The 26,057-nt window shown below is 41.9% G+C and overlaps 1 protein-coding gene across 1 annotated transcript in view; it reads left to right on the top strand.

Annotated features, from left to right (window-relative positions):
- Positions 1 to 26,057, top strand: part of LOC122808958 (protein SET-like) — a 600,336-nt gene that overhangs the window by 85,310 nt on the left and 488,969 nt on the right. Inside the window, exon 2 of the mRNA XM_044080118.1 lies at positions 18,528 to 18,605. Within this exon, the coding sequence (XP_043936053.1) occupies positions 18,528 to 18,605 (78 nt within the window). The remainder of the gene's footprint in view (positions 1 to 18,527; positions 18,606 to 26,057) is intronic.

The following is a 26,057-nucleotide window of genomic DNA, read 5'->3' as shown; positions in this document are numbered from 1 at the left end:
AGGTACATAACTTCTAATTTTCTGCTTGTGCTATGTATAAAAGCCTTAACTGTGTTCTCTAAAATACCCCTTCAAATCAAGTAATCCTAGTCTGCCTTTCTTCTTTTGGAAGAATCAACTTATCCGATTTGACACTTGCTGTCTTCCCCGCCCAGATAAAATCCTTCAGCTCTTTTTTAATTGCTCTCCACAACTTCTTCTCTGGTTGATAAAAATATGCCTGGCCTAGTTATAAAACTAAAGGGACTAAAAACATTTTTAACTGCTTGTGTCTTACTATCCATATAATAAAGTTTCCAGTTTCTCAGTTTTTGTATGACCTTCTGTTTAGTCTCCCCCCACATATCCTTAGCTGCCACAATGGAGTCCTTTTTAATCCATACTGCTAAGTACATCATGTTGTCATGTCCCCATAAATATGGATATTGCTGGATCAATTTGTGTGTGGTTACATAATTTACCACTATTGCCTTTGTTTTAGCTTCATTAAGTTTATATCCTGAGAAGATCTGAAACTGTAGTGTTCCACAACACTGTAATGTCTTTTTCTGGTTTTGTCAGGTATAAAATGTCTGCAAGCAGAGCCAGCTTTTTTTGACTACCGTACCAATTATATCCTTGAATTTCTAAGTCCCTTATTTTCTTTCATAATGGTTCTAAATATAATGCAAACAGCAAAGTGGAAAGAGGACACCCCTGACTGGTTCATGTATTCAAGCAGAAATTATCAGAGAGGACCCCACCCACTTTAATTTTTGTCTCTGATCCATCATATATACATCAACCATATAATTTTGTCAGGGGAAAGCAACTGCTTCCATTGCCCTTCCCATGAAGTCCCAGCTTACTCTGTCAGATGCTTTCTCTGCATCAAGACCCACCAACAACAGTGGTATTTTGTTGCATTCTATTTCCGTCTGGATCACCAGTCTTCTGTTAATGTTATCAGATGTTTGCTTACCCTCCACAAAACCACATTGATACGATTTTGGCATCACTTCTGCCATTCTTTTAGCCATTATAAACATAAGTACTTTATCATCTTGAAATGGGCCTATATGAAGCTGGATATGATGGATCTTTACCAGTTTTAGGTGTTACAGCTACCACTGCTTTTTTCCAGGATGTTGGTACTTCTCCTACTCTTGGGATACTGTTAAAACAAAACCTTCCAGATCTTTGTCAGTTTTTTCCCTCCTAGCTTTCAAACTTTCACAGAAATACCACCTATTCCTGGGGACTTTCCTGTAGATTTGTTATACATCACCATTTTTGTCTCATCTCCTATCCTAACTGTTAGTAATTGAGCCTCATCTACCTCTAATCATGGCATATTTAATTCTTCCATAAACATTTCCATGTGTACCTTTTCTTGATTTCCATATTTCTCTGCTTTATACAGACTTTCATATAGACATTTCCAAAGTATTTCTAATACTTCTACAGGATCTCTTGTTATCTTCTTTGTTATAGGCTGCCTAAGCTTGGGACAGCCCTTTCTACTTTCTGTTGCCTGAGTCGTGCTAAAAGTCTTTGTGCCCTAGAGTTATTATCGGAAACGGTTGTTTGACAGCAATATTTCTAAACTCATGTATGTTATCAAAATAATCCCTTATTTTCTGTTTAGCATTCTGCAGTTGCTCCTCCTCTTGTTGTGGCTTCCCCCTATTTTCCAATACTTTAGCATTCGTCAGTCCCTCTAAATAATTTTTGTTATTTCTTAACCATATCACCCTTTCCTTTTATTTCCACCCTAGTTTTAAACTCCGTTTTAATTTTATCCCACTCTCTAGCTATATTTTCAGAATAAATGTCTATCATCTTTAATAGCTCCTGAATAATTCCCAAAACCCATTCCTTAAATTCCTCTCTCTTTAACAGATAGGTGGGAAAGCGCCAATGTCTCATTTTTATTTCATTACCTTGTGTTTTCATTTTAGTTATTATTGGAACATGATTTGAAATGGTTATTGGGTGCGTTTCAAGACCTTCAATTAAATGCACATGTTCCTGTGAAATATAAATTCTGTGTAGCCTAGCCCAGTTTTTGTGTCTTGGAGAATAATATGTAAAGTCACTCCATACTCCTTGTACTGAAGTCAAATCTTCCATGCCAAACATTTTCTTACATTTCTTCAAAAAAATCTACCCTCCTTTGTTGTATTCTCCCTTCTGTTCCCCCAGACACATCTTCACTGTTGCAAACCAAATTCCAGTCTCCACCCATAAGTAATATTTCTTGCTGAAAGCTTATTATTTATCTCAGAATTTTCTTAAGCTCCATACATGCCAGTTTAATCCTCCTCCATTACCAGTAGCCCCTTAGTACTACAAATCTACCGTCATTATCTTTTTTACCCTCTTCGATCACTATTCCAGGTCCTCTTGTAATTAATATAAGTACTCTTCTTTTCCTTTGCCCCAGGTATTCCGCTTGATAACCATCCTGAAAACCTTTCTTTATCAAATTCACATGTTCAGTTCTTTCCAGGTGCGTCTCCTGTAGCATAGCTATTTGCAGTCTACATTTTTTAATATAGTTTACTACTCTTTTTTTTTTTTTTTTTTAATATTTATCTGTGAGACCATTCAGATTTAAAGACATTACAGAAAGCATCATTTTCTTATATAGTTACTCTTCCTATCTTTTATGTACATGAACTACCACATAGGCAGCAATCTACTTAACAGTGAATACATGATAACAGACCTTGGGACTCAGGTGGACAGTAGTCTTTCCTTTGATAGTCACATTGCCACAGTAGTCAGGAAGTCCTTCTACGTGGCACACCTCATCATAAAAGGGTTCTCATCCAGGAAAAAGAGGTCATTGTTCCCCTCAACTCGACACTCATTAGACCCATTATAGAATACAACACCCCTTTTGGAATGTACCTCACAAGACATCTGCAGCAGCTGGAAAGGCCACAGAAGTACCTCACAAAGAGGATTACTGGCCTTAAACAAATGCCCTACACTGACTGCCTCAAAAAAAACTCCAGCTTTACTCCATAGCATATCGCCTACTCCTATGTGATCTCTGCCTAACATATAAAGCTATGTCATACCCAGAGCTGTTGGACATGCTACACCTAAAGAAATCCCAATCCCTCCAAGCTACATGCTCTAGGGACCTAAACCTTGTCACCACAATAAACAGGACATGCTGGAGGGATAGATTCCTGTCTCAGAGACTTCCCATACTCTGGAACAGGCTACCCATCTATGTCAAGCAAAGTTCTTTAATTAGCACTCCAAGAAAAATCTTAATGAGTGGATGGGAAATAGGAACTACACCCTGGGGATCACTTCTGTGTCTCTGCTCGACGCTGGCACAGGAAAATAACTTTCTTGGGTGGCGTATGCCAGGGAACCTTGTTGGGCTAGGCTTAAGTAGGCCCTTGGGCTGATAGCCTAGCTCTAACCAATGAACCTATATTTTTTTGTTAAATGTCTAGTTCCAACTTTTTATGTTACATGCAAATATTTGTTTGGCATCTTGGTCTTTTAAATAGTTGAGCTGATGTTGTTACTGTCATTCTTCCACAACCTGTGGGTCTGGGATCCGACCTGGACGTTTTCCAAGCTGAAGAATCGAAGCTCGAGCTCCTCCCATCCTACACATAATGCCTCATTCCCCCAGCCTACCTCAGATCTTGTTTGCCGCTCGTAGAATAAGCTTCGAGGTTTTGTCGCTCCAGAGCTCCTCCAGTGTTTGAGTAATTCTCTATTCAGAGTGTGAGTTAGTGTTTAGCTTCTTAGAGCTATTTTCTTTCCTGCCCTGACTTGTGCTATCATAGTTTTTCCTTTTTTCTGTGTGTTATTCAGGTTTCTGTCTGCCTTAACCCTTCCCGCCTTCTCTATTTATCTTCCTTCTTTGTTCCTGTACTTAAATTAGTTGTGATGGCAGAGCCTGGACAAACCTTTAGAGTTCAAGAAAGGTACTTCCTGTGGGCATAAGATCCTGTTGTCTTATGCCCACAGGGAGTGCATGTACTGTCTTTGGCCCACTAATGTGGATAGCTTCTGTGCCATCTGTGCAGCTTTTCATCTGCATGCTCTGGTGGATCAGAGAAATAAGCTGATTCTTAAGGGCTTGCTCTCTTCTTCCTCCTCTTCTACTGTTCCTTCTATGTCAGAGGCTCAATCCCCCCTTCCAGGAAGCATAAGAAGGCCTGGGAAACCAGGAAACGTTCCCCAGACCAGGAAATGTTCCCCAGATATGTCTTCTTCATCTGTTTCGGAGCCAATTAAAAAGGCGCCAAAGTCCTCTGATCTGACTTATTTGGGGTTGACTTTGTCGTCTCCACGTTGTTCTCCTCCACCTCGGGCTCCACTCACCAGCTCGGAGCAGAGTACATCAGAGCATAGATCTCCCTGCTGGGAGATCTCTCCCAAGAAACCTTCAAGGCCACCTTCAGCTGTTTCGCTCACCTGGTCCTCTCGTAGTTTATCCGAGAATGACATAGATAGACTGATGAGGCAGTTTCTTCAGGCACAGATTTAGATGGAGGTTTTTGCCAGCTCCGTCCCCCACCGGATCAGTGAGCAGAATTTCCCCATTCTGCCCTGTTGCTCCTTCTCTGATCCAACCTTTGGTTTTGGAGCCTGCTAGTGCATTGGTCCCAAGAACCAAGATGTTGGAGTCATTGGTGGCAATCACTTCGTCTCTGATGGCCTCCCTGGTGCCTAATATGTCTCGGATCCACAGCCTCAATGTCGAGTCCGGGGAGATTACTTTGATGTTGAAGTATTTGGAGCTGTAGCTTTGCCTTGGAGACTCAGCATTTGATAGCTTGGCTCTGACTCCCCCTTCAGACCAAAGGGTTCTGGATGCTTGGGAGGCATCCTTTCCCTTGGCTTTGGCTCTGGAGGGATGATACTCTGGTACTTCAAGTCCCTCTGCCTTCGAAGTTGAGGAGAGGGTCCGCTCTCATCCTAGGAGAGCATTGGTTCTTTCTCCCTCAGCACCACTCCCTACCCCCACAGATTCTTTGTCCTGAGGCCTCTCATCTACCACAGGAGAGCCGTCCCTGGGAAGCCTCCAGCCCATCCCTAAGTGAAATCCCAGTTTTCTTCTGACACCTTCCCAGGGCATCCCACTGAGGAGGTTCCTGAGAAGAGATGGTGTAAAAGGAGGCTCCTGGATTCTCCCCAGGAATCCCTCACTACTGACACTGATTTTGGGGAAGGGGCGGGGTCCCCAAGATCTTCACCTGAGGATATCTCCTTTGCAGACATCCTAGAGATACTCCACCAAAGAGGTGTCTGGTCTTCCCAAAACCCCACCCCAAAGGAAGCAGTGCTTTTGGAGGCTTTCGGGTCCAGCCCATTTACATCCTGGGTGTCCCCCTCCATAGATGCTCTTATTGACCTTTTATCTACCAGGGCATGGAAGGAACCAGTCACTGTGGAGCCCATATTGAAGAAGGCTGACAAAATTCTAAGTGCACCTACAGATAGGATACGTTGGACTAAAGGGATTCCTGTAGATGCCATGGTGGTTGTGGCAGCCACTGAGAAGGAGCTTAGTCAGCAAAGCTCCTCTGTCTATTCCCCTAACAGGGAGTCTAGGGCTATGGACAGGTTTGGCAGAAGAGTTTATGCTTCGGCCACCTTCACCTTACAAGTTCTGAACTACTTATCCCATTTCACTAGATTGCAGAGAAACCTTTTCAAAGATCCCTCTAGTTCTACCCCAGAGTTCATGTCTGCTGAGGATCAGAAGACCTTTTCTTCCAGAATGGTCACGCTGTGTTGTCAATATCCAATGCGTTCATGAGGTTGATTTCCCACACTGCCGAGGGTGCCTCTAGGGTGGAGTGTTCGGGCATTACCATTAGGCGGCATGCTGTATGACTTTTCAGAACCTTTCAAGGCATCAGTCATCAATGCGCATTTTGATGGCTCATCCTTGTTTGGCCCAGCAGTCCAGAGACACAGTCTCCTGGAGTGACACAGTCTCCTGGAGTGAGAAAGATGGGAAGACCCTGTCTGCCATTGGAATCCATTTGTCTATCCCACAAAGGCCCTTCTCCAGGAACCAGTACAGGTGAAAAATTGTGGTTCAAGAAATCTCAAGGACAGTTTTTTCCTCCAGAGGCAACAGGGGTAACGGTAACAATGGAAGACTCCATACCTGTGGGAAAAGGGGGGGGGTCCGCAGAACTCGGAGTCTCGAGATTCCTTCTCCGACGGACCCTTCCAGTGCTCTGAATGGTGGTCCGACTGCCCACCTGTGGAGGCAGTTGGGGTGCACTTCTCCTTACACCCACAGGACTGGACAGACATCACGAATGATCAGTGGGTGCTAAGGATCCTTATCCAGAGGCTGCTTTATTCCCTTTTTCGAGAACCCCAAACCAAAGTCTCACCTTCCCAATGTTTCATCCAATCAGAGAGAAGTTAGCTCAAGAAATTGCAAAACTGCTGGAAAAAAGGTTGATCCAGGAGGTCTCTCCCAGCCAGTTAGAATCAAGCATTTACTCAAGATTCTTTTTAGTACCAGAAAAACAGGGGACCTAAGGCCGATCCTGAACCTGACATCCCTGAACAAATCAGTATAGAATTCAAAATTCAGGATTGCCACAATTTAGTCCATTCTACTTTTCTTGAGAATGGACGATTGGATGTGCACTGTAGATCTGAAGGATGCGTACAACCACATCAAAATGGACAGGTGCTCCTGACGGTACCTTCGTTTCAGGCTGGGAGCCAGCCACTACCAGTTCAGATAGCTTCTGTTCACTCTCACCATAGCCCTCAAATGCATAGTGGTTGTCGCAGCATATCTCAGGCTGCAGGGATTCCATGTGTTTTCATCTGGATAACCGCTACAACCAGGCATCTACTTGTTCAAGTCAAGGATTATCTTTTACAGCTAGACTCCACTCTAGGCATAACGATCAGTACATAGAAATCCAAGTTGCAACCAGTACAAACCATAGAGTTCATCGGAGCATGTCTGGATACAACTTCAACACGGGCCTATCTTATGCTGGATAAGATTACGAGTTTACGATCACATAAACAGATTCTAGCTATCCCAGCTCCCACGGCAAATATGGTGCTCAAGGCTTTGGGCTCTCTTGCAGCCACAATAACTCTGTTGCCTTCAGTATGCCTACACACGAGAGTACTCCAGTGGACACTAGTAGTCCAGTGGATGTTACACAGACATCCCTTACATCTTCCAGTCAAACTTTCACAGGAATGCAGAGACTCCCTTCTTTGGTAGCTTCATTCCCGAGGTCAAGCAGGGATGACCCTTTGTTCTTCCCCCTCCCAATGCCACGCAAACCACAGACGCTTCCCAGAGGAGGTGGAGATATTTTCTGAGTCTGACAGTCCAAGGCACATGGACCCCCCCCCCCCCAAGAGACCAAATTGCATATCAACATGTTGAAGATGAGAGCAGTCCTTGTAGTGTTGCAAGCTCTACACAGCTATCTTCCTGTGGGGACTATTGCAGTACAGTCAGACAATATGTCAGTAGTCTGGTACATCAACAAACTGGGTGGACCAGATCTTGCCCATTATGTCAAGAAGCGTTGAGGGTGTGGCAGTGGACGATCTCTACCAACCATTTTTTTTTTTTTTTTACAATAACACACATTCCAGCTGAGACCAACATCCTGGTGTTGTTCTATTATACCTCACGAGTGGTCCCTGAATCAGTCACTGGCAAAAATGATTTTCTGTAAATGTAGTCAACCTTGCTGTGATTTTGCATCTCTGTTCAACAGCAAATGCAGCAGTTTCTTTACCCTGATTCCCTCCACAGGGACAGTTACCAAAGGATGCTCTGGAAAATGCATGGCCCCCGGTCTGTTTTACAGAGGGTGTGGCAGTGGATGATCTCTACCAGCCTTTTTTTTTTACAGTAACGCACATTCCGGGGGAGACCATCATCCTGGTGGACAGGCTCAGCTGAGTTCTTCTGTTATGCCTCACGAGTGGTCTCTGAATCAGTCAGTGGTAAAAATGATTTGCTGTAAATGGGATCAACCCTGCTGTGATCTATTTGCGTCTCTGTTCAACAACAAATGCAGCAGTTTCTTTACAGATCCTTCCAAAGGGGCAGTCACCAAAGGATGCTCTGAAAAATGCTTGGCCCCCGGTCTGTTTTACACTTTCCCTCCAGTTCCTTTAATTCCCAAATTCCTGAAGAAAGCATACAAGTAGAAGAGCAAAGTTATCCTCATTACCCCCTTCTGGCCTCGTCAAGTCTGGTTCACCTTTCTTTGGTCTCATCTAATTTGCCTACCAATGACTCTGGACTCATAAGTCCTCTACCAGGAAAATCTACAAGAGCAAATGGAAGAGATTTTCCTTATGCGCCCAGCAGGAGCAAATAGAGCCTTTTACTGCTTCCATTCTGAAAGTTTTATATTTCTTTGCATCCCTCTTCCAAAGTGGAGCCAGCTGCTTTACCTTGAAAGTCCAGCTAGCAGCTATTTCCAATTTTCATACAGGGGACAATTCCTCATCTCTGGCTTCATCTGAACTTTGCAAAATGTTCCTGAGAGGTACCTTTTCACTTTGTCCCCTGGTCAAAGATCCTATTCCTCCGTGGGATCTGACCATGGTCTTACAAGCCCTTGTTCTTCCTCCTTTTGAACCTGCAGCTAAGGCAGATTTGAAAACATTTTTTTCTGGTGGCAATCGCCTCAGCAAGAAGGGCTTCAGAGCTACAGGCCCTTTCCTCTAAACCCCCATATCTAATTTTTCACAAAGATAGTTACTCTGTGTACCAACCCATCTTTCTTGCCCAAAGTAGCTACAGAAATTAATATAAATCAGTCAATCTTCCTGTTTTCTTTCCCAACTTTCAAAACAAAGGAGAGTATACACTGCAACTTCTGGATGTTCACAGGCAATTATGTTTTTACCTGGACAGAACTAAATCTTGCAGAAAATCAGAACAACTGTTTATATCTTTTTCTGTGGTAAGGAAAGGGCGAACTGTCACCATGGCCACTCTTGCCAATGGCTGAAAGATTGTATTTCCTTTGTTTGCTCCTCCAAGAACAGGCCTTTACTAGGAAAAATCAAGGCTCATTCTACAAGGTCTGTGGCAACGTCTCAGCTTTTTGGTCTAGAGTATCTATTGATGACATTGTGCATCTGCAGCTTGTTCAAATTGTCATACTTTTGTCACACACTGTAAGTTGGACTTTATCTCCAGGAATAAAACTGCCTTTGGCTCTGCAGTGCTCCATAATATCCTTCCTTGAAGGCCACCCTAGGGTTATTGTAATTGGGGATTCTGTCCCACAGTTTGAGGAAGAATGACAGTGACAACATCAGATAAATAAGTTATGTTCTTACCATAAAATGTTCCATCTGTGTTGTCACTGCATTCTTCCTCAACCTTCCCTCCCTCCTTCCCCCTGTCCATGACTATGATAGGCTTGTTGGATGACTTCATAAGAACCACAGTTTTTGCTTGAGCTCCTGATCTTTGTTTCACTTGCCTTCATAATATGCATCTTTGTTTCAATAAAATTGCATGTGATGTACAGGTTGCTGGAAACTCCACTTTAGGTAGGCTGGGTGAATGAGGCATTATGTGTAGAATGGGAGGAGCTCGAGCTTCGATTCTTCAGCTTGGAAAACGGCTGAGTTGGATCCAAGACCCACATGTTGAAGAAAAATTCAGTGACAACACAGATGGAATGTTATGGCAAGAACATAACTTTTTTCTATCATATCCATTTGGGCCTATGCCACAGCTTGCAAAACTTTCTGTTTTATTGAAAGCCCTAAACCCTCCTGTACCCCCCAAAAAAAAAACTATTAACTTAATAACACACAAAGCTATGTACAGCTTCAAAATTTTAAGTTTTATCTTCCTAATAAGAACAAAAGTTCTAAACTGATAGGCACTCAAACAGGCTAGAGTTAACCAAAAATAAAGGTCAGTCATGCTAAGACATCTGGTATAGCCTGTGCTTTTAGTAAGTGCTGTCTGTTTTTGTATTATCTTTATAGCTCTTCCAGCTGAGAAAACACCTGAATGCTTTCAGTAAACACTTTCTCCAAGCCACTTGTTTTTGTCAGATTGTCTTCTATGGACATGCAAACCAAATGCAAAACTGCTAAGGATACATTGCTTACCAGAAAATTTTAATAATCAATATTCTTCATTATTTACTTCTTTCTGATAAGACTTGTTGCTGGATAAAGCCAAGTGCCTTAACCTAGTCATCCCCCTATGCAAGCATGAGAAAAAGCACACCAAGTTTTCTTTTGTCATGCTCTCTTAACCAGACCTTTCCTCGTTCTTCTCTCTTTTTGTTTTTTTTACATTGCAGTGCCTATATATCTTAAAAATGAACAAGGAAAAAGAAAGAAGGGAGAAACAGCAAAACACATAAACAGCTGTTTATATTGGTATCCTCATTACAGTTACAAATAACTGAGAAAACATTACTTTGTAGCTTGCAAAGAAAGTCATGCACCATTAAAAAAGTACCATTAAGAAAAAATAGTTTTACTTACAGTTAACTTTCTCCCTCCTCTTCTCCTCTCCCAAGTATTTTTCCAAAGATTAATGACATGAATTGGGGCGCATGCTTTAGAGTCTCCTACAAATTTAACAAGGTCCATGAAAATCCAATATTTCCAGATCCTGTTGTTCTGCCATGTTTCACAAGTATAATTATTGGTTTGTAATCCCACATTTGTCATTTTCCAAGGTACTGGTTTTATTCCCCAAACATTAATAACATGAAGCAAGGCATATGCTTTAAAGTACCCTACAAGTTTAACAAAGTTGAAGGAAGTCCCATATTTTCAGATTTTCTTGTTCTTTCATGTTTCAGGAATATAATTATTGCTTTACTGCCCACATTTGTCAATTTCCAAGTCACTAGCTTGATTTCCTGTTCATTACAATCACACAAATCATGTCTCTGTTTAATTCCCAACATATTCTCAGTTATTCTAGGTGAGACTCATATTTTTTTCCTTCTCTCAGACATCTTCTGCTGAAACACTGGAAAAGATTTCATGGGCATAATCTCTGTCTAGCCCTTATCACCAGAAGGACACAAAGCAAAAACTCCTCCTGTTTCAAAGCTCACCCTCTGTTGGACAAACTTTTGTATTTCCTACTTAGCATATGCCTCGTCAAAAAATGTTTATGTCCCTCCAGGGGAAAATATTTTGAAGATGGCTGGGTACACCAGTTTGAATCTCACGGCTGCTTCTCTGCATTTCTTAAATAATGGAATATATTTACTTCTCTTGTGCCTGGTATGCAATGAGGAGCCGTTCTCCACCAATACTCTGCTGTCTCCTACTTTTAGTATTTTGTTTTTCTGCCACAATTTTGTCAAGAGTCAACTCCTTCTGCTGATAAGACTGCATCTGTACTATTAAAGGTCTACATTGTTTTATGGTAACCAGATATGGAGCATTTACACAAATGTGCTCTTTCAGTTAACAATTCCTGAAGTAGAATACCAGTCCAGTTGCTTATTTGTGCTTTCATAACATTAATACAACCTATTCCTTCCAGCTTCTCTGGTACAGCAGAAAATCTCAGGTTTTCCCTACATGCTCTGTCCACCAGTTATGTTATTTTTTGAAATGTCTCTTCTTGAGCAGTCTCATATTCAGCCAGCCTTTTCTTCATTTCAGACTCTGTGTTTTGCAGTTCTGTCACCTTATCTGAATATCTGTTTGAAGCCTCTTCCATTTTTTCGAGACTTTTATTGTCTGTGTTAATATACTCCATCAGTGTTTTTATTTTGACCAAGTCTGTGTGCAGCTCCTTTATACTTTCCTCTAGGTTACTGGAAATTATGTGTAGAACTTGCACTTCTTCTTGCCGAACAGCTGCAATATTTCTTCCAGTCTGTTTTTTTCCCAAACCTTTTGTAGCTGATTTTCCTCCAGGTTCTGCATATTTCTCTTTTCCTGGCATCCAGGCAGTGGACTTACTAGCCGGTTACTGAAATTTACCCAGAAATCTATATCCAATGGCTTTCTCTGCTAAGTTTCTGTTTTCATATCATGAGAGCCAGAATTAAGCTGTTAATCAGTGTGGAGCAGTTTTGGAAGTTTGCCATGCTGTGCCACATGTTGAACCGTAATTGGATGCCTCAGATGTCAAGGTTCCCCTTGACATTCACACATTTTATGCCCATTCTGTCTGCCTTAATGTATTTGATGTTGACATCAGGAATTGTTTTTTTTCAGACCCATGTCAGTACTGGTCTTTTTGATGTTGCTGTCTGCAGTAAGTTACCAGTCATACAGATATCTATAGTCAATGAGCTCTGCACTGATACAGATTCTGATGCCAGTCATGGGCACTGAGATAGACTACTGCCTTGGGTTTCCTTTGATATTATATATTTTTCACTTGTTGCTAGCTTATTTACCTCTTATTATGCCTGCCTTGGGGTTGCAGGATTTCCATTCTGTCAGCCTGTTCAAAACACCCTTGACAGAGCATAGAAGGGCCAGTTTTATATGTGGTTTTAGTGAAGCACATAGCCCCAATCACAGCAAGAGGTATTTGGGATAAAGCCCAGCTCCAAGAGCAACTTCCAGATGCATCACAGGCTCATGAGAGGAGATAACTGACAAACCCCAGGAAGCACTTTTGATTCTTTTCCTGAGTGCCAAACTCTGGGAGAGGTCTGAGGTAATCTGTCAGCTTGGACTTCAAAACCATGGAAGGTTAGATAATGACATTAATATCCAAAGAGTACGGGAAGTCTTTTGAAGCCCAGGCAGTCCCTGAATCTTTTCCTTTGCCAGGTGCTACACCTCAACAGAAAAATTCCACAAGCTGATGGAGCTGGCTTGCTTTCATTCAGGAAGAGACATCCAAGTGGATCCCCCAGACCATTAGGGGTTAGGATATTATTCCATGTTTTTTTTTTTTTAAATGTCCCAAGAGGCCAGTTACAGACTTGTAGTTTAAATACCTTTATTCCCAACTAAACCTTTTCAGCGGTCTTTGTGGAGTCAGTCCTTCTCTGTCTGTCGCATGCTTTTTTCAACCTCAGGAAACCATTTTGCATATCAAAATTATCAAGGAGGTTTTTACACTTTGGTTAGGAGACAGTCCTCGTCAAATCTGTACAGTTTTATTCAGCCTTAACTGTAGATGTAGATTTGTAGTTGCAGCCCACTAGAAGACTGCAAGGAGTCAAACTCGATCTGTACCGACACTCCCTGGATAACTGCTTTCTGGAATCTTTATCTGCTTCCAGGTTGTCTTTAGTTAAAATGGTTCACTTCTACAAAGTCTTAGCTGATATCATCTCCGCTGCTGACATTCATTGCCTGCCAGAAGGGCATGATTCAGTGCCATGCACATTTACCATAAACATGGGAAATTTTCTCTATAGGCTTCAGTTGTAATTGCCAATATGGATTCAGCTCAGCTGTGCATATGAAGGTTCTAGAGCTAATGGCTACTACCACCCAAGTAGTACCCCATGCTGGACTTCTCATAAGGATGCTGCAGTGTACTGTCAGGGTAGAGTAGCCTATATCAAATCTAATCATAGTATCCAAAACCAGCAAACAGCAGCTGCAGTTCTGAATGGTGACAGACAGTCTCACCTGTGATGGAAACGTGCAGTTACTCACACCACAAGCCTTGATCACAGTAGATTCATCTGCCCTAGGGTGATGGAAGCACCACGACAGGCAGACATCCAAGATGCCTGGACATCCTTCAAGATAAACCCTACCTTCATCATCCTGGCGATAATGGCAGTTTTCTTGCCACTGTCAGTGTTTTGGGATTCTTGCCTTCCTTTTGACACGATTAACCATCCTTTCAGGCAACATGGTAGTAGATTGATCCAGAGGATACACTCTTAGTCCTTTGCTCTGTGACTATCACAGACTGGAATTGGGACACCAAAACCATCTTTTTTCTGGTAGCTAGCCACATTCGTAGGGAGGCCAGATTCCTTTTCAGATGCACTGAATTTGCTGCCTTTTAATGTCCTGCAAGTAGTCCCTCAGCCATTCACTTATTTGGAGGTCATTCTGGTTGTGGGTAGAATCATGTTTTGACCTGCTTGCCTCTACAGCCAAATTCAAATGTACCGACTATCTTTCCCTAATGTCTTCTATGGTGAATGTCCCAGAGTTGCCTTTGTCCACAGGTACCCCCTTTTAGACTCCTTTAGAGTTTTTCTTCATTTCTGCTGATGATAAAGTTTATACAGAATGCCAAGTTCCACAAGGCAAAACCTCTTGTTATAGTTCATTGTTTGCTTTAAAAATGTGGCTCCTCTGCTCTGCCCTGTTGTCTGGAAAAGCATTTGTATCTTCATCTCACCAAAACATTTGCTCCACTCCTTGGATAAACCACACTCGGATGCTTACTATCCCTGACTTGCAGCTTGACTTCTTCAGTGTCCATAGTTATAAGTAACATGTCTTTGTCTGTGTGAGTAGTGCAGATTACTTTTGTCTTCACAAAAGAGAAATACTAGAAAATGTAGAATGATAAATAGACTTATTTTCTTTGGAGGCATTGGATAGATGTCTAGACCCCCTATTTAGTTATGACATCCACTGGATGATCTTATAAGGGTATCCATCAGGAGGATTTGCTTGGGACTCTGTCGTGCTGTTATAGGTGGTGCATTTTGTCAGATAAAGTTATATACTTATGAAAGTGATGGATCCTGTAAAGAAGCAGGCCCATCTTCTTTAACATACTCCGCCACATTTTACACCTGTTGCATAAATGTAGTTTTTCCCCTTTCTGCTTTGCTGCTTGTGTTTGCACTTTAGCATGTCTAACAAAGATCTGGAGGGGATTATGCATCACAGTGAGTTATGGAACAAGAAAGGGTACTTAGTAGTTTGGGAAAATTTTACCTGCTAAGTCATCTTAATGTCTGTGGCATTAGTCATGATGTTATAGAGGATGAACTTGTCTCATACAGATCAGTCATTATGGCTAGTATCACCAAAATGAAACTCCATCTTTGGTAAATTACTTTCACTGTCATTCCCAACATCTGCATGGTTTTCTCTGTCTTCTCCACTTCTCTGCCGTGTCTTCTGTACTTTGTTTAACTTTCTCACTAATCAGAATGGGAGAGAGAAAGAGAGAGAGAAAGTGTGTTAAATGTTTGTAAGAGTGGTGGTGTCTAATAGCCTAGTAAAGTTTAACGAATGTAATATTATTTACCAAAGATGACTCTTCTTAGTGGCTTGTCTTTATGGTAAGTAAATATCTTTAAATCTTTCTGTCAGAAATTGTTTAGGGACTGTCCCTCAGACAGTCCATCCATCCTCCTCTTTTTCTTCTTGGGGTTAGAATCCATGAGACAGTCAACCCTTCATACTCTGAATGTGTGCCAGTTTAAATTTTCCTTGGTGAGAGTACATTTTAGATTCATGGGTTCATAGGTATTTAGTAGGCTAAGGACCACAAAGGCCTTTTTAGGCCTAGCCATGCATCCCAAATTTTTGGTAAGTTTTGGTACCCTTGATAAGTGTAAGCACTGGCTTGGGAGGTGAAACATTTACAAGCAGGGGCCTGGGAGATGAACAATTTACAGGCTGCCTGTGTCCATTAGAGACATAGGTGCCACACCAGGGATGAATTTCTTGTTCCCCATCCAATTGTCCAAGTTACATGACTTTGGTTAGGGAGGAACCCTGCTTCACATAGATAGGGAATCTTTTCCAGAGAACGGGTAGTCTCTGGGATGCCTACCTGTCTGACCAGGTCATGTTTATATCATAGGCAAGGTTTAAGTCTTTAGAACAGGTAATTCTGGTGCTGTTTGTTTTGTGGAGATGCAGGATATCCATCAGAGTGAGGTCTAACAATGCATTGTTTGCCAGGCATAGATCTCAGCTTAACAGCCTGCAGGTGACTGAATACAAGGATAGGGCCTTGAGGCGGTCTGCAAAGGACATGTTACTTACACCCTGTATTCTTTTAGTGAGGAACCTCTGTGGATGTTCCAGTTGTTGGATATGCCTGATTAGGTACAAACCAATGGGGACATTGTACTTAATGATAGGCCTGATGAATGCCGAATACGGTGGAATAATGACTTCCTTGGACCTAGATGCCATACCTTTGTTTATAAGTTGCACAGCATAGAATGCTTTCCTCACTACTGTAGACACGCAATAGTCAAAGGATAGATTACTGTCTGTGTGTGTCCTCAAGTTCCTGACTAATTGAGTCAACTCTTAAGGGTGTGTTGTCAATACAGTAGTTACCAGGGGTGGATGACTTCCTGAAGGATACTATTATGCATTTCTTGGCATTTAGTTTTAGTCCATGGCTCTGACACCAGTTTTTTGTGTCAACCCTTCTAGGAGAACATTTGTGTCGGTGGGGGATCCAGTGACAGCTCCTAATTTGCAATCATCTGGAAATGTAGTCAGCTAGAGGCCACTGACATTGGCCTTGACTTCGGAGAAGTAAATTCCAAAAAGGAGAGGTCTCAGGACCAATCCCTGAGGGACTCCACTTGTGACTGGCCTTTTTGTAGAGTTGAAGTCCCCAGTTCTGACTTTCTGGATCCTGTCTGTGAGCCACCTGTCTATCCACCAGATGACATAAGGGTTTATACCTAATCTCTTTAATTTGTCCACAATGCTTGAGTAGGGTATTGTGTTATATGCCTTGGACAGGTCAAGGTAGGCAGCACAAACCATTTTGCCTTCATTCATTGCTTGGTGATCTTCTCAAAGAAGTCCACTGGGTTGAGTAGACATGACCTGCACTTAATGAAACCAAATTGGGTTGGGTCCAATGTCTGTAGATTTCCTATGTCATTATTGATCATTTCTGTGATGATTTTTTTCCATGGCTTTGCATATGAGACTAGTGAGAATTATGGGTCTGTAGTTTCCAGGGTCTGTAGATGGCCCACTTTTGTGCAGAGGGATGACTGTTGCTGTTCTCCAGTCGTGAAGCATGAAGCCTTTTTGGAGACTGCAGTTAAATAGCAATTCCAGAGGGCCTGGTAGGTCATATTGCATGCTATTTAGAAGGCATCCTGGGATATTATCTGGGCATTAATGACCTGTTCCATAGCGATAGCAGGGAGAGTTATATTTGATGGTATTTCCTGAGGAAAAGTTGAGGAGGGAGAGGGGTAAAGTTGGAGATGAATTTGTTGACCAGTAGGTTTGCTTTATATTTTGGCTCAGTATAGGTGACTCCATTAACAATGAGCTTTGCACGCAATTGTGTATTGCCTTTGAGGTTGTGAACATAGCTAAAGAATGCCTTGTGGTTGTCCTTGGCCTAGGAGGCCAAATTTACCTTACATTTGGCTCTGGTAGATTTTATTTGATATCTGAGTAGTTTGTTTAGTTTAATGAGGGTGTTTTTATCCTGCTGGGTACTGCACCTCCTAATTTTTGCCATTATTTTCTTCTGTTATACAGCCTATTGATGATGTGATTTCACCAGGGTGACTTGTTTTTTGAGTTAGTTCTGTACTTCTTTCTGGTGGGTAAAGCTGCCTCTGTGTAGCTATTAACATTATCTGAATAAGGTGTGATGGTATGTTTTGTCCCAAGTAAGATGGGCTTGGCAGAGACCAAGCATACTGTGAACAAATGGACTGTTAACTACATTTTTTTCCAGTTGAGTGACTAATCACCTTTTGCCTGATGCAGGCAAAAATCACTGTATCAGGGGTATTGCTCCTTCCACTGAAAATCCTTTTCAGATGTTTTTGCTGCTGCAGTTTCTTGGTAGTCAGTGTACTCATTCACCAATCTTTGTTTCAATCTCCACTCCAAGGCTTGGCTTTTTGTTTGATACAGAGTTGTTTGAGAATTCAGTCTTTTGAGCCTTGCCTGTTTGATCTCTTAACTTCACAGGGAGTTATGAAGCATTCTGTGCTGAGAGTATTCCTAGCAGTCACCCACTGCAGAGATTCCCTCAAAGTAAGATAACAAATATGTGAGTGCTCAAAATTATCACATTATCTTCAAGAAGAATTTCTTTGAATTATGCCTCCTTTGTTGTACTGTTGGTGAACAAGTCTTCCTCCTACATTGTATCATGTTAGTAATATATATGTATTTTATGTTTTGGGAGAACAGGGAATAGTTAGGTTGGAGTCACCCTCCGAGCCTACCAAGGTAATTTCCACAGCATGTGACAGTGGGTGGTATTCGTGCCCCAAAAGCTGGTGATAGAGATTGAAATAAATTTTCTGGAGGTGGGATCTCAAAGACTATCATAAATGTCAGATTTTTCAGGGGACCATCTTGAAGGTATTGGATTTGGTGAGTATGTACATATCTATTTAACGAACTATCTGGGTACATTTTGCAGTGACTGACCTCTGGCTCTTATGACAATTTTAACATTGGGTCCATTTTATCGACGGCTCTTATGTGTGCAGACTTTACAAGTGAGTCTTCCAAATGTCTTAGTTTGTTAGCCCAAGTAAGTAGCAAGTATTTTAGATGTCTGATGTGTTCTTATACTCCAGTTGTTTAGTTGTTGGCTACATTAATTCAGAAAAACATGCCTTAACTTCATAATACAGTTTTTGAACCATCCACAGCTGTCTGCACTAATTGATGAGAAGGATGAGGACACGTTAAGCTACATGACTAACTTAGAGGTATGGTTCTTGGTCCAATCTTTTTCCCCTTGATGATGGACAGGGGTGGTAAGTTTATGCACACACAAATGTTATGCTCTGTGTACTATTCATAAATTCTTATTGCATTTTTTGTACTTGGTTGTAATGCCACTCAGCAGTGATTGTGGCTTATCTACTTCTTGTATAAAAGAAAGGCAATCTGCTATTGAGAGTTCCAGCTGCAGGAACATGTAGAACTGAACACTAGAGAAGTTAGGACTGCCCAGCACACCAGACTTTACCAGGCTAACCTTAACTCTCAAAATGCACAATGGAATTCCCATAATGGGCTGGTACGAGGAGATGCAGGACTGATGCCTGGCATGTTTTAACAGCAGATAAGACTTTACCAGGCTGCGAAACACTGCTGACAAACCTCTTCAGTTCTTTATCAGACTTTAAGCTGAAAACATAAATTATTCTAAGCTGTATTTTTTTTTTTTGCTTTATTTTTTGAGTGAATGTTTGTTCATTTGTGAGTTAAACTACTTTTTCATTCACTGCTCTTATTACTCTTCTGCTTCCCTTATATATATATATATATATATATATATATATATATATAGCCTAAAAATGTTTGTCATTATTTCTTCTTTCTCTGTCTTTAAGCCCTTCCTTAATGTCTAAAATGTATTAATTTGTCCATCAATGTATTTATTTATTGTAAGTGATTACTGGGAAAGTCTGACTGAGTATTATGGCCCATTTTCAGCGGAGGCCTTTAGAGAAAAGCTCCAGCTGACATAAATATTAGAAATACATACACACAAGATGTGTACAGTATAAAAAGATGGCAGACATCTCCATTAAGACAAAAGGGAGTGCAATATTATCAGTCTTTGCCTACAATGTATAGGGTTGCCTTCAAATTGCAGAATGTAGTGTACAGAGATTCACTCTCTTTACATTTTACCATTAACAGTGATAGATATCTGTGTGCCAGCATCCCTTTTAGATTCATGAAAGGAATACAACATTTCTGTACAATGTACAGGATTATATTTCTGTTTGTGAGTGGCACAGTAGAGCAGCAGGTAGTGTTGTTGCCTTACAGCAACAGGTTCACCAATTTGATTCCTACCAGAGTGCCTTCTGCGGGGAGTCTGTATGCCCTCCCAATGTTTGCATGGGTTTTATCCATGTACTTTGGTTTCCTCCTACATTCCAAAGACATGTAGTAGGTGGATTGGACACCCTAAATTGGTTGCAGGGGTGTGTTTGTGTGTGTGTTTGTGTGTGTGCTTGTGTGTGTGTGTGCATGTGTGTTGGTGTGGGTGGGTGTACGTGTGGTATAGAAGAAAGCAGCAGGGCTAGCCATCCAACAGTGTGAACACTGGCGTTAGATGATTGTCATTGATGAAATAACACCCAGACTGCATGAGCAAAAATGGGGGGAAAAAAGGATTGTGGATGATTGGATGGATACAGGGCTATATTTGTGGAATGGGATACTTATTTCTTCTTTCACTGTTACTTGCTGCAAAAGGTTGCAAGTGCCATGCTGAGGGCTGAGAGAAGACATTTTGGTGTCTTTACTCCTGCTATGTCTTTTGGGGCTAGGGAATTATTCTTGGTTATCACTCCACAAAGTAGCTGCCTGGCTGTTCCTCGCTGGTAGCAGTTATTCCCAGTCCCATAATTGCTGTTCCTGTCCCCAATGCCCAGTTTCAGGCCAGTGTTGATTCTGTGCTCTGTTATTTTTTTAACAGTTTTATTAGATACACACCTGTACGTTCAAATAAAAGAAAGCAGATAATATTAAGTTTTTTCATTTACATGTTATACATTACAGATGGTTTATTTCTTTTTAACTATTATCATTTACTCCAACATTACATAAATTGCTCAATCCCTACCTTCCTTTAAACCACTCTCTTCATCCTGAACATTATTCTGCATGTATTGTTTCTACAAATTACATTTAATTACATGCAATTTGGTCTTTCACTTTTTCAAAGATCCCACTTTCATTTCTTTTATCTCTTTTACAACATTCAGTATTTCAAATACAGTTGGTTTAGATTTTTGTTTCCATTTTCTAGAAATTGCTGTTGTGGCAGCCAAAATAATTAAACTTAAGTCTTTATTATGTCTGAGCATTTCAGATCACGTGTCCTTCCTCAAAAGAATAATTTCTCTAGTTACACCTATTTTTCCCCTAATATTTTGACAGTTTGGAATTTTTAAACACTGACAACTCTTTACACTCCCAAAAACATTTCCCATTTACTTTTTTCTTCCCTTTCACACTACTATTAATAGTAGATCGTATTATGTTAGGGAACGATACAACTGTGAAACTAAAGGGGTTGTTTATGCCGCTCTGTGTCAAGGTTGTCATTCCTTTTATATAGGGAAAACGGAGTGTGCATTAAACAAACAGATCTGTGAACACCAATATGAAAGTAAAAAAGGTAAAACTAGTAATGCATTGACAAAACACCTATTAACTATATCCAGAACACAATTTTAGATTTGTTATCATAGAACAAATATACCCAAGTAAATGGTGGGGGAGCATGGACAGTCCAACTTGAAATAAGGCAGCTGTACTGGCAACTTATATTTAACGCCTTTAAACCCCCAGGTCTAAATGACAATTGTAATATAGCATGCCTTTTAAAAAAGTTGTTGTTGTGTCTTTCGGCTTTTCCCGGTTAGGGGTCGCCACAGCGGAACTCCGGTCCGCTAATGATTGGCAGTTGATGTTTGTGTGCTGAGTTGCCAGCCCTAATGCACAACCTTCAGCGAAGGTACGCCCATTCACGCATGTCTCCACGCAGAAGACGCTCTAGCTGAGAGTCGAACCGGTCAGCTTCTTGCTGTGAGGCGACAACGCTACTGCAGCACCACCACCGCGGATAAAGCCCTGGAAAGATGACTTGTATGCAGTGGGTCTCTATGGGGCTGCATTTGTGGTTAAGTAAACTTTCTGTATTACTCATATTGCTAATGTAATTGTGTACTTTTATACTTTTATGTTCTTGGGTTTTGTATATTTTTTATTTATTTGCTAATGTTTATGTTGGGTGCACTTGGTCTTGTATGTTTCTGTGATGGTCATACTGTCATTACATGTTTTTCGGCTAGGTACTACATGGTAAATTATTATTTATGTATAGTATATAGTATCATTTAGTAGAGTTTTTATTTATATATATATATATATATATATATATATATATATATATATATATTAGATTTTATATTTTGTATTTATCCCTCATACACTTTTTATTCACAAAGGCGACGTTCTAAGGAATACTTTTATACTGACTATGACTTCTCTTTTTTGCGCTCAGGCACAGGTCACTTTAAGATAATTTACTGTTCACATGATTTTGTGGAAATTATTTAAATAGTGGGTTACTCATAGGTTGCTGGAGATAACCAGGACGAAAGTGCTTATTTTTGCAATATCTTTGTACTTTAACCAAGGTCTTCGTTTTTGGATTTAATAAACTTTTGCCCAACCCACTGGCTGCTTGCTTCTTTGTCCACTGTCTTCCATTTTAGTTCTGTTTTTAGTTCTACGGCTTTGCTGTGTTTTTGTTGGTTGTCCCTCCAGAAGATTGTCGGAACCAGATGTGGATAGACGATGCAGAAGATCCTCGGAGCTCAGATCCAGATGGGGGTCTTGCAAGCTCTGTCCCCTATCAGATCCATGAGTATGCCTGTCACGTCAAAGACCATAGGTTCATACGTAGGTACTAGGCTATTGGCCCTAGGGCCTATATAAGCCTAGCCAGACGGTACCCTGGCTTTTGCCACACAAGAAAGTTATTTTCCTGTGTCCCTGTCAAGCAGAGCCACAGAAGTGATCCCCGGGGTGAATTTCCTTTCTCTCATCCAATCATTAAGATTTTTCTTGAAGAGTGCTAATGAGGAGCTTTGTTTGATATAGATAGGTAGTTTGTTCCAGAGTATGAGAAGTCTGTTGGACAGGAATCTATCCCTCCAGCATGTTCTGTTTACTGTGGTGACGAGGTTTAGGTCCCTAGAGCGTGTAGCTTGGAGGGATTGAGATTTCTTTACGTGGAGCATGTCCAACAGCTCTGGGTTTGATTTAGCTTTGTATGTTAGGCAGAGATCGCCTCTGAGTAGGCGATATGCGACAGAGTAAAGCTGGAGATGTTCATCGTGTTACACTGCTGCAGTCATTACACTTGGGTTATCCTGCCGTCAGGCGGTTCCCCAGTCGGCCTGAGTTCCAAAGTCTTGGTCCGGCGTCAGTTGCTGTTGCCTCCTCCCTGACGTCAGTGCGACAGGGGTATATAAGATGCAGCCGACGCCATTTTCTTCAGTCTTTCTTGCCACGCGGTGCCCGAAGCAAAAGAAGTTCGCAAGTGCCGGTCGGCCGTCTCCTGAGATTTTCATTCCGAATCCAGAACCAAAGTCTTCTACAAAGCTAAGTACCCCGTTGGGGAAACTTTTTCTTGCCTCAGACTGATGTCAGTAAAAGTTAATAACTGTATTTCTTGTGGGAAGCAAATACCTCATAAGGATTTCCATTCTTATTATATCCCATGCCTAGGCCCAGACCATGACGTCACTAGTTGTCGGTTTTGTGCTAGGTTTAACAAGCGCACTATTAAACATCGGTTTGATTTGGCCCGGCATTATTTTGGTAGAAAATTCAATTATACCATGCCGTTGGAACTTCCGAAGACCGGAATACATAAAAAGCACAAAGACAAGGATAGGCATCTGAGGCCCAAAACTGACGACAAAGCCTCTTCTAGGCCAGTCGCCAGTTCTCCGGTTTTCAGCGAAGCGCCTTCGCAGCCCCTGACGACCGCAGGCCGCCTCTGACTCTCACGTGGAGATGGCTAGGCCTTCGGTTATTCAGCCTGCCGAAACTAACCCTTCAGAGGGATCCGGAGTAGCTGAGCTACCCGCAGCTTCAGAGGGTGTTTTCAGACCTACTCAGTTAAGCATTAAACCCTCTGCTAAGTCTAAGCCTCCTTTAAAAACAAAGAAACAAATACAGCATTCAACAGGACAGGCCTCCATGCCTAAGAAACAAATGCTCAAAATGACCGAAGACCTAATCACACTGATCAAGGGGGTCCCATCCCCCTCCTGATAAAAGGCCTAGACAGGATGCAGACTATGACTCATCCGACCAGGTGTCCATCTCTTCAGATTCATCCTCAGACCTAGGCTCTTCCTTACCCCCTTATGAGGATTCTGATGCTGAGGAGTCAGTTCCATCAGCCTCTTCGCCTGAGGACTACTCCTTTGGGGAAACCTTACATACCATGAGGGAGCATTTCCATTGGGAAGGCCAGAATTACTCAGAATCCAAGAAAAGGCTCAGAGACTTCCTTTTATTACCTCAACACAGACCCCTTGCTATTCCGCCAGTGTTAGATATTGTGGATGATGTGTATACTGAATCCAGCTTAAATCCTGATTCCTTACCTCCAGCCCCAGTTAAACCTGACAGATACTACAGAGTCCCTGACTCACACAAATTTCTGTATAAAAGCCCTGTCGCTGACCCTGAAACTATTTCTCAGGGACCCAAAGGGGTTAAGGCCTCATCAGCCAATAATCCAGTTCCCTTTGACCGAGATTCCAGAGCATTAGACAGATGGGGAAAGAAAGTATATACGTCTGCAACTTTAGCAATGAGAGCCTTAAATTGCCAGTTTCACATACTAAAATATCAGCAATTTTTACTGTCTCAGTTGAAACAAAAAATGCTTCCAGATTCAGATCCTCCTAATTTTAAAGAAATGCAGGATTTATTGCATGCAGCGGAACAAGTGGGAAAACCATACTTTGCAATGTGGTTTTGATTCTTTAGAGGCCTCCTGTAGAGCAGCAGATGTCCTTCAAGGATGCATCTGCAGTCATAACAAATGGGTTGTCCTGTCGTCAGGCAGCCCTTATTCCAAAGTCTGGGTCCGCCGCTGATGTCGCACTTCACCGACGCCATCTCTGCTGGTCTTAGGCATCAGCCGACGCCATTTTCCTCAGTCTTTCTTGCCGCGCGGCCTTGCCGCTAGAAGCTGTTCGCAAGTGCCGGTCGGTCAGATCCAGAGATTACTACTACGAATACTACTTGAAGACTTCTAAAAGCTGGGGACTCTTTTGCCTCAGGTCAGAAAAGTCAATAACTGTTTACCTTGTGGGAAACAAATACCTCATAAAGATTTCCACTCTTACTGCCTGCCTTGCTTAGGCCCAGACCACGACGAGCAGCCTGTTCGCCTGTGCTTCCTTCAACCGCTGAACAATTTTTCGCTCAGATTTTGTGTACATTATGCCGCCGGATCCTCCGACTACCCAAATTGTTAAAAAAAAGACCGACACTCACGGTCCGCAGTTTCGCCGAAACCACGGTTAAGCAAGTATGAGTGTGTCTCGGGTTCGGCCAAACCGAAAACCGGTCAATCTTCAGTCAATCCATGACTACTACTGAGGCTCCTGCTACCTTAGTTGAATCGGCCTCAAGTTTTGCCTACTACTGTGGTTCCTAGTGATTTATCAGACACCATTCCTTTGGATGTCTCTACCCCAGCACGTGGTGCTGCTAGGCCTCCTGCAGCCATGTCTATTAAGGCCTTTGCCAGGGCTAAAGCAGCCAAAACTGTTAAATCAGTGCCTGTTAAGCCCCCTTCTCACAGGCCCACTTCTAGTTCACAAATGCTTACTCTGGCTGAGGATTTAATATCCTTAATTAGGGGATCCCAATCCCACCCAGACAGGGCCTCTCAGCCCCCAGAAAAGAGACCTAGAGCAGAGCCCCCCGAGCCAGTGTCCTCTGATGATTCTTCGGATGACTCAGACATTACAGACCAGCCAGAGGCTCCTTTTTCTACTTATGAAGATTCAGACGCTGAAGAATCCATTCCATCTGCCTCTCCACCAGAGGAATTCTCCTTTGGGGAAACCTTACATGCCATGAGAGAACAATTCCAATGGCAGGGACAAGATTTCTCAGATTCAAGAAAAAGGCTTAGGACATTCCTGCACTTACCACAACATAGGCCCTTAGCTATACCTCCAGTACTGCCTGTTGTGGATGATGCATTTAATGATGTTTGCACTGCTCCTGATACTTTACCTCCAGCCCCTGCCAAACCAGATAGATTTTACAGGGTGCCAGACACTCATCACCACCTATACAAGGCCCCACTTGCAGATCCTGAGACTATATCCCAGGGGCAGGCAGTAGCCTCGACCTCAGCAAAACCCTATTCCTTCTGAAAGGGAATCCAGGTCCTTAGAGATGGGGAAAAAGTTTACACCTCTGCTACTCTCTCAGCTAGAGCTTTAAACTGTCAGTTTCATATGATCCAATACCAAGAGTTTATGCTTGATCAGTTAACTAAGAAGCTGTCCACTGATGACCCCTTAGATAAGAAATATGTTTTAGAAATGATGAATAACATTCAGCAGGTTAGTAACCATTCTTTAAAA

Source organism: Protopterus annectens, chromosome 8.part0 (genome assembly GCF_019279795.1).
Source record: "Protopterus annectens isolate FY-2018-M chromosome 8.part0, PAN1.0, whole genome shotgun sequence".
Taxonomy (NCBI): domain Eukaryota; kingdom Metazoa; phylum Chordata; order Ceratodontiformes; family Protopteridae; genus Protopterus; species Protopterus annectens.
Note: the sequence above shows the minus strand (reverse complement) of the source record. Positions and strands in the feature narration are given on the sequence as shown.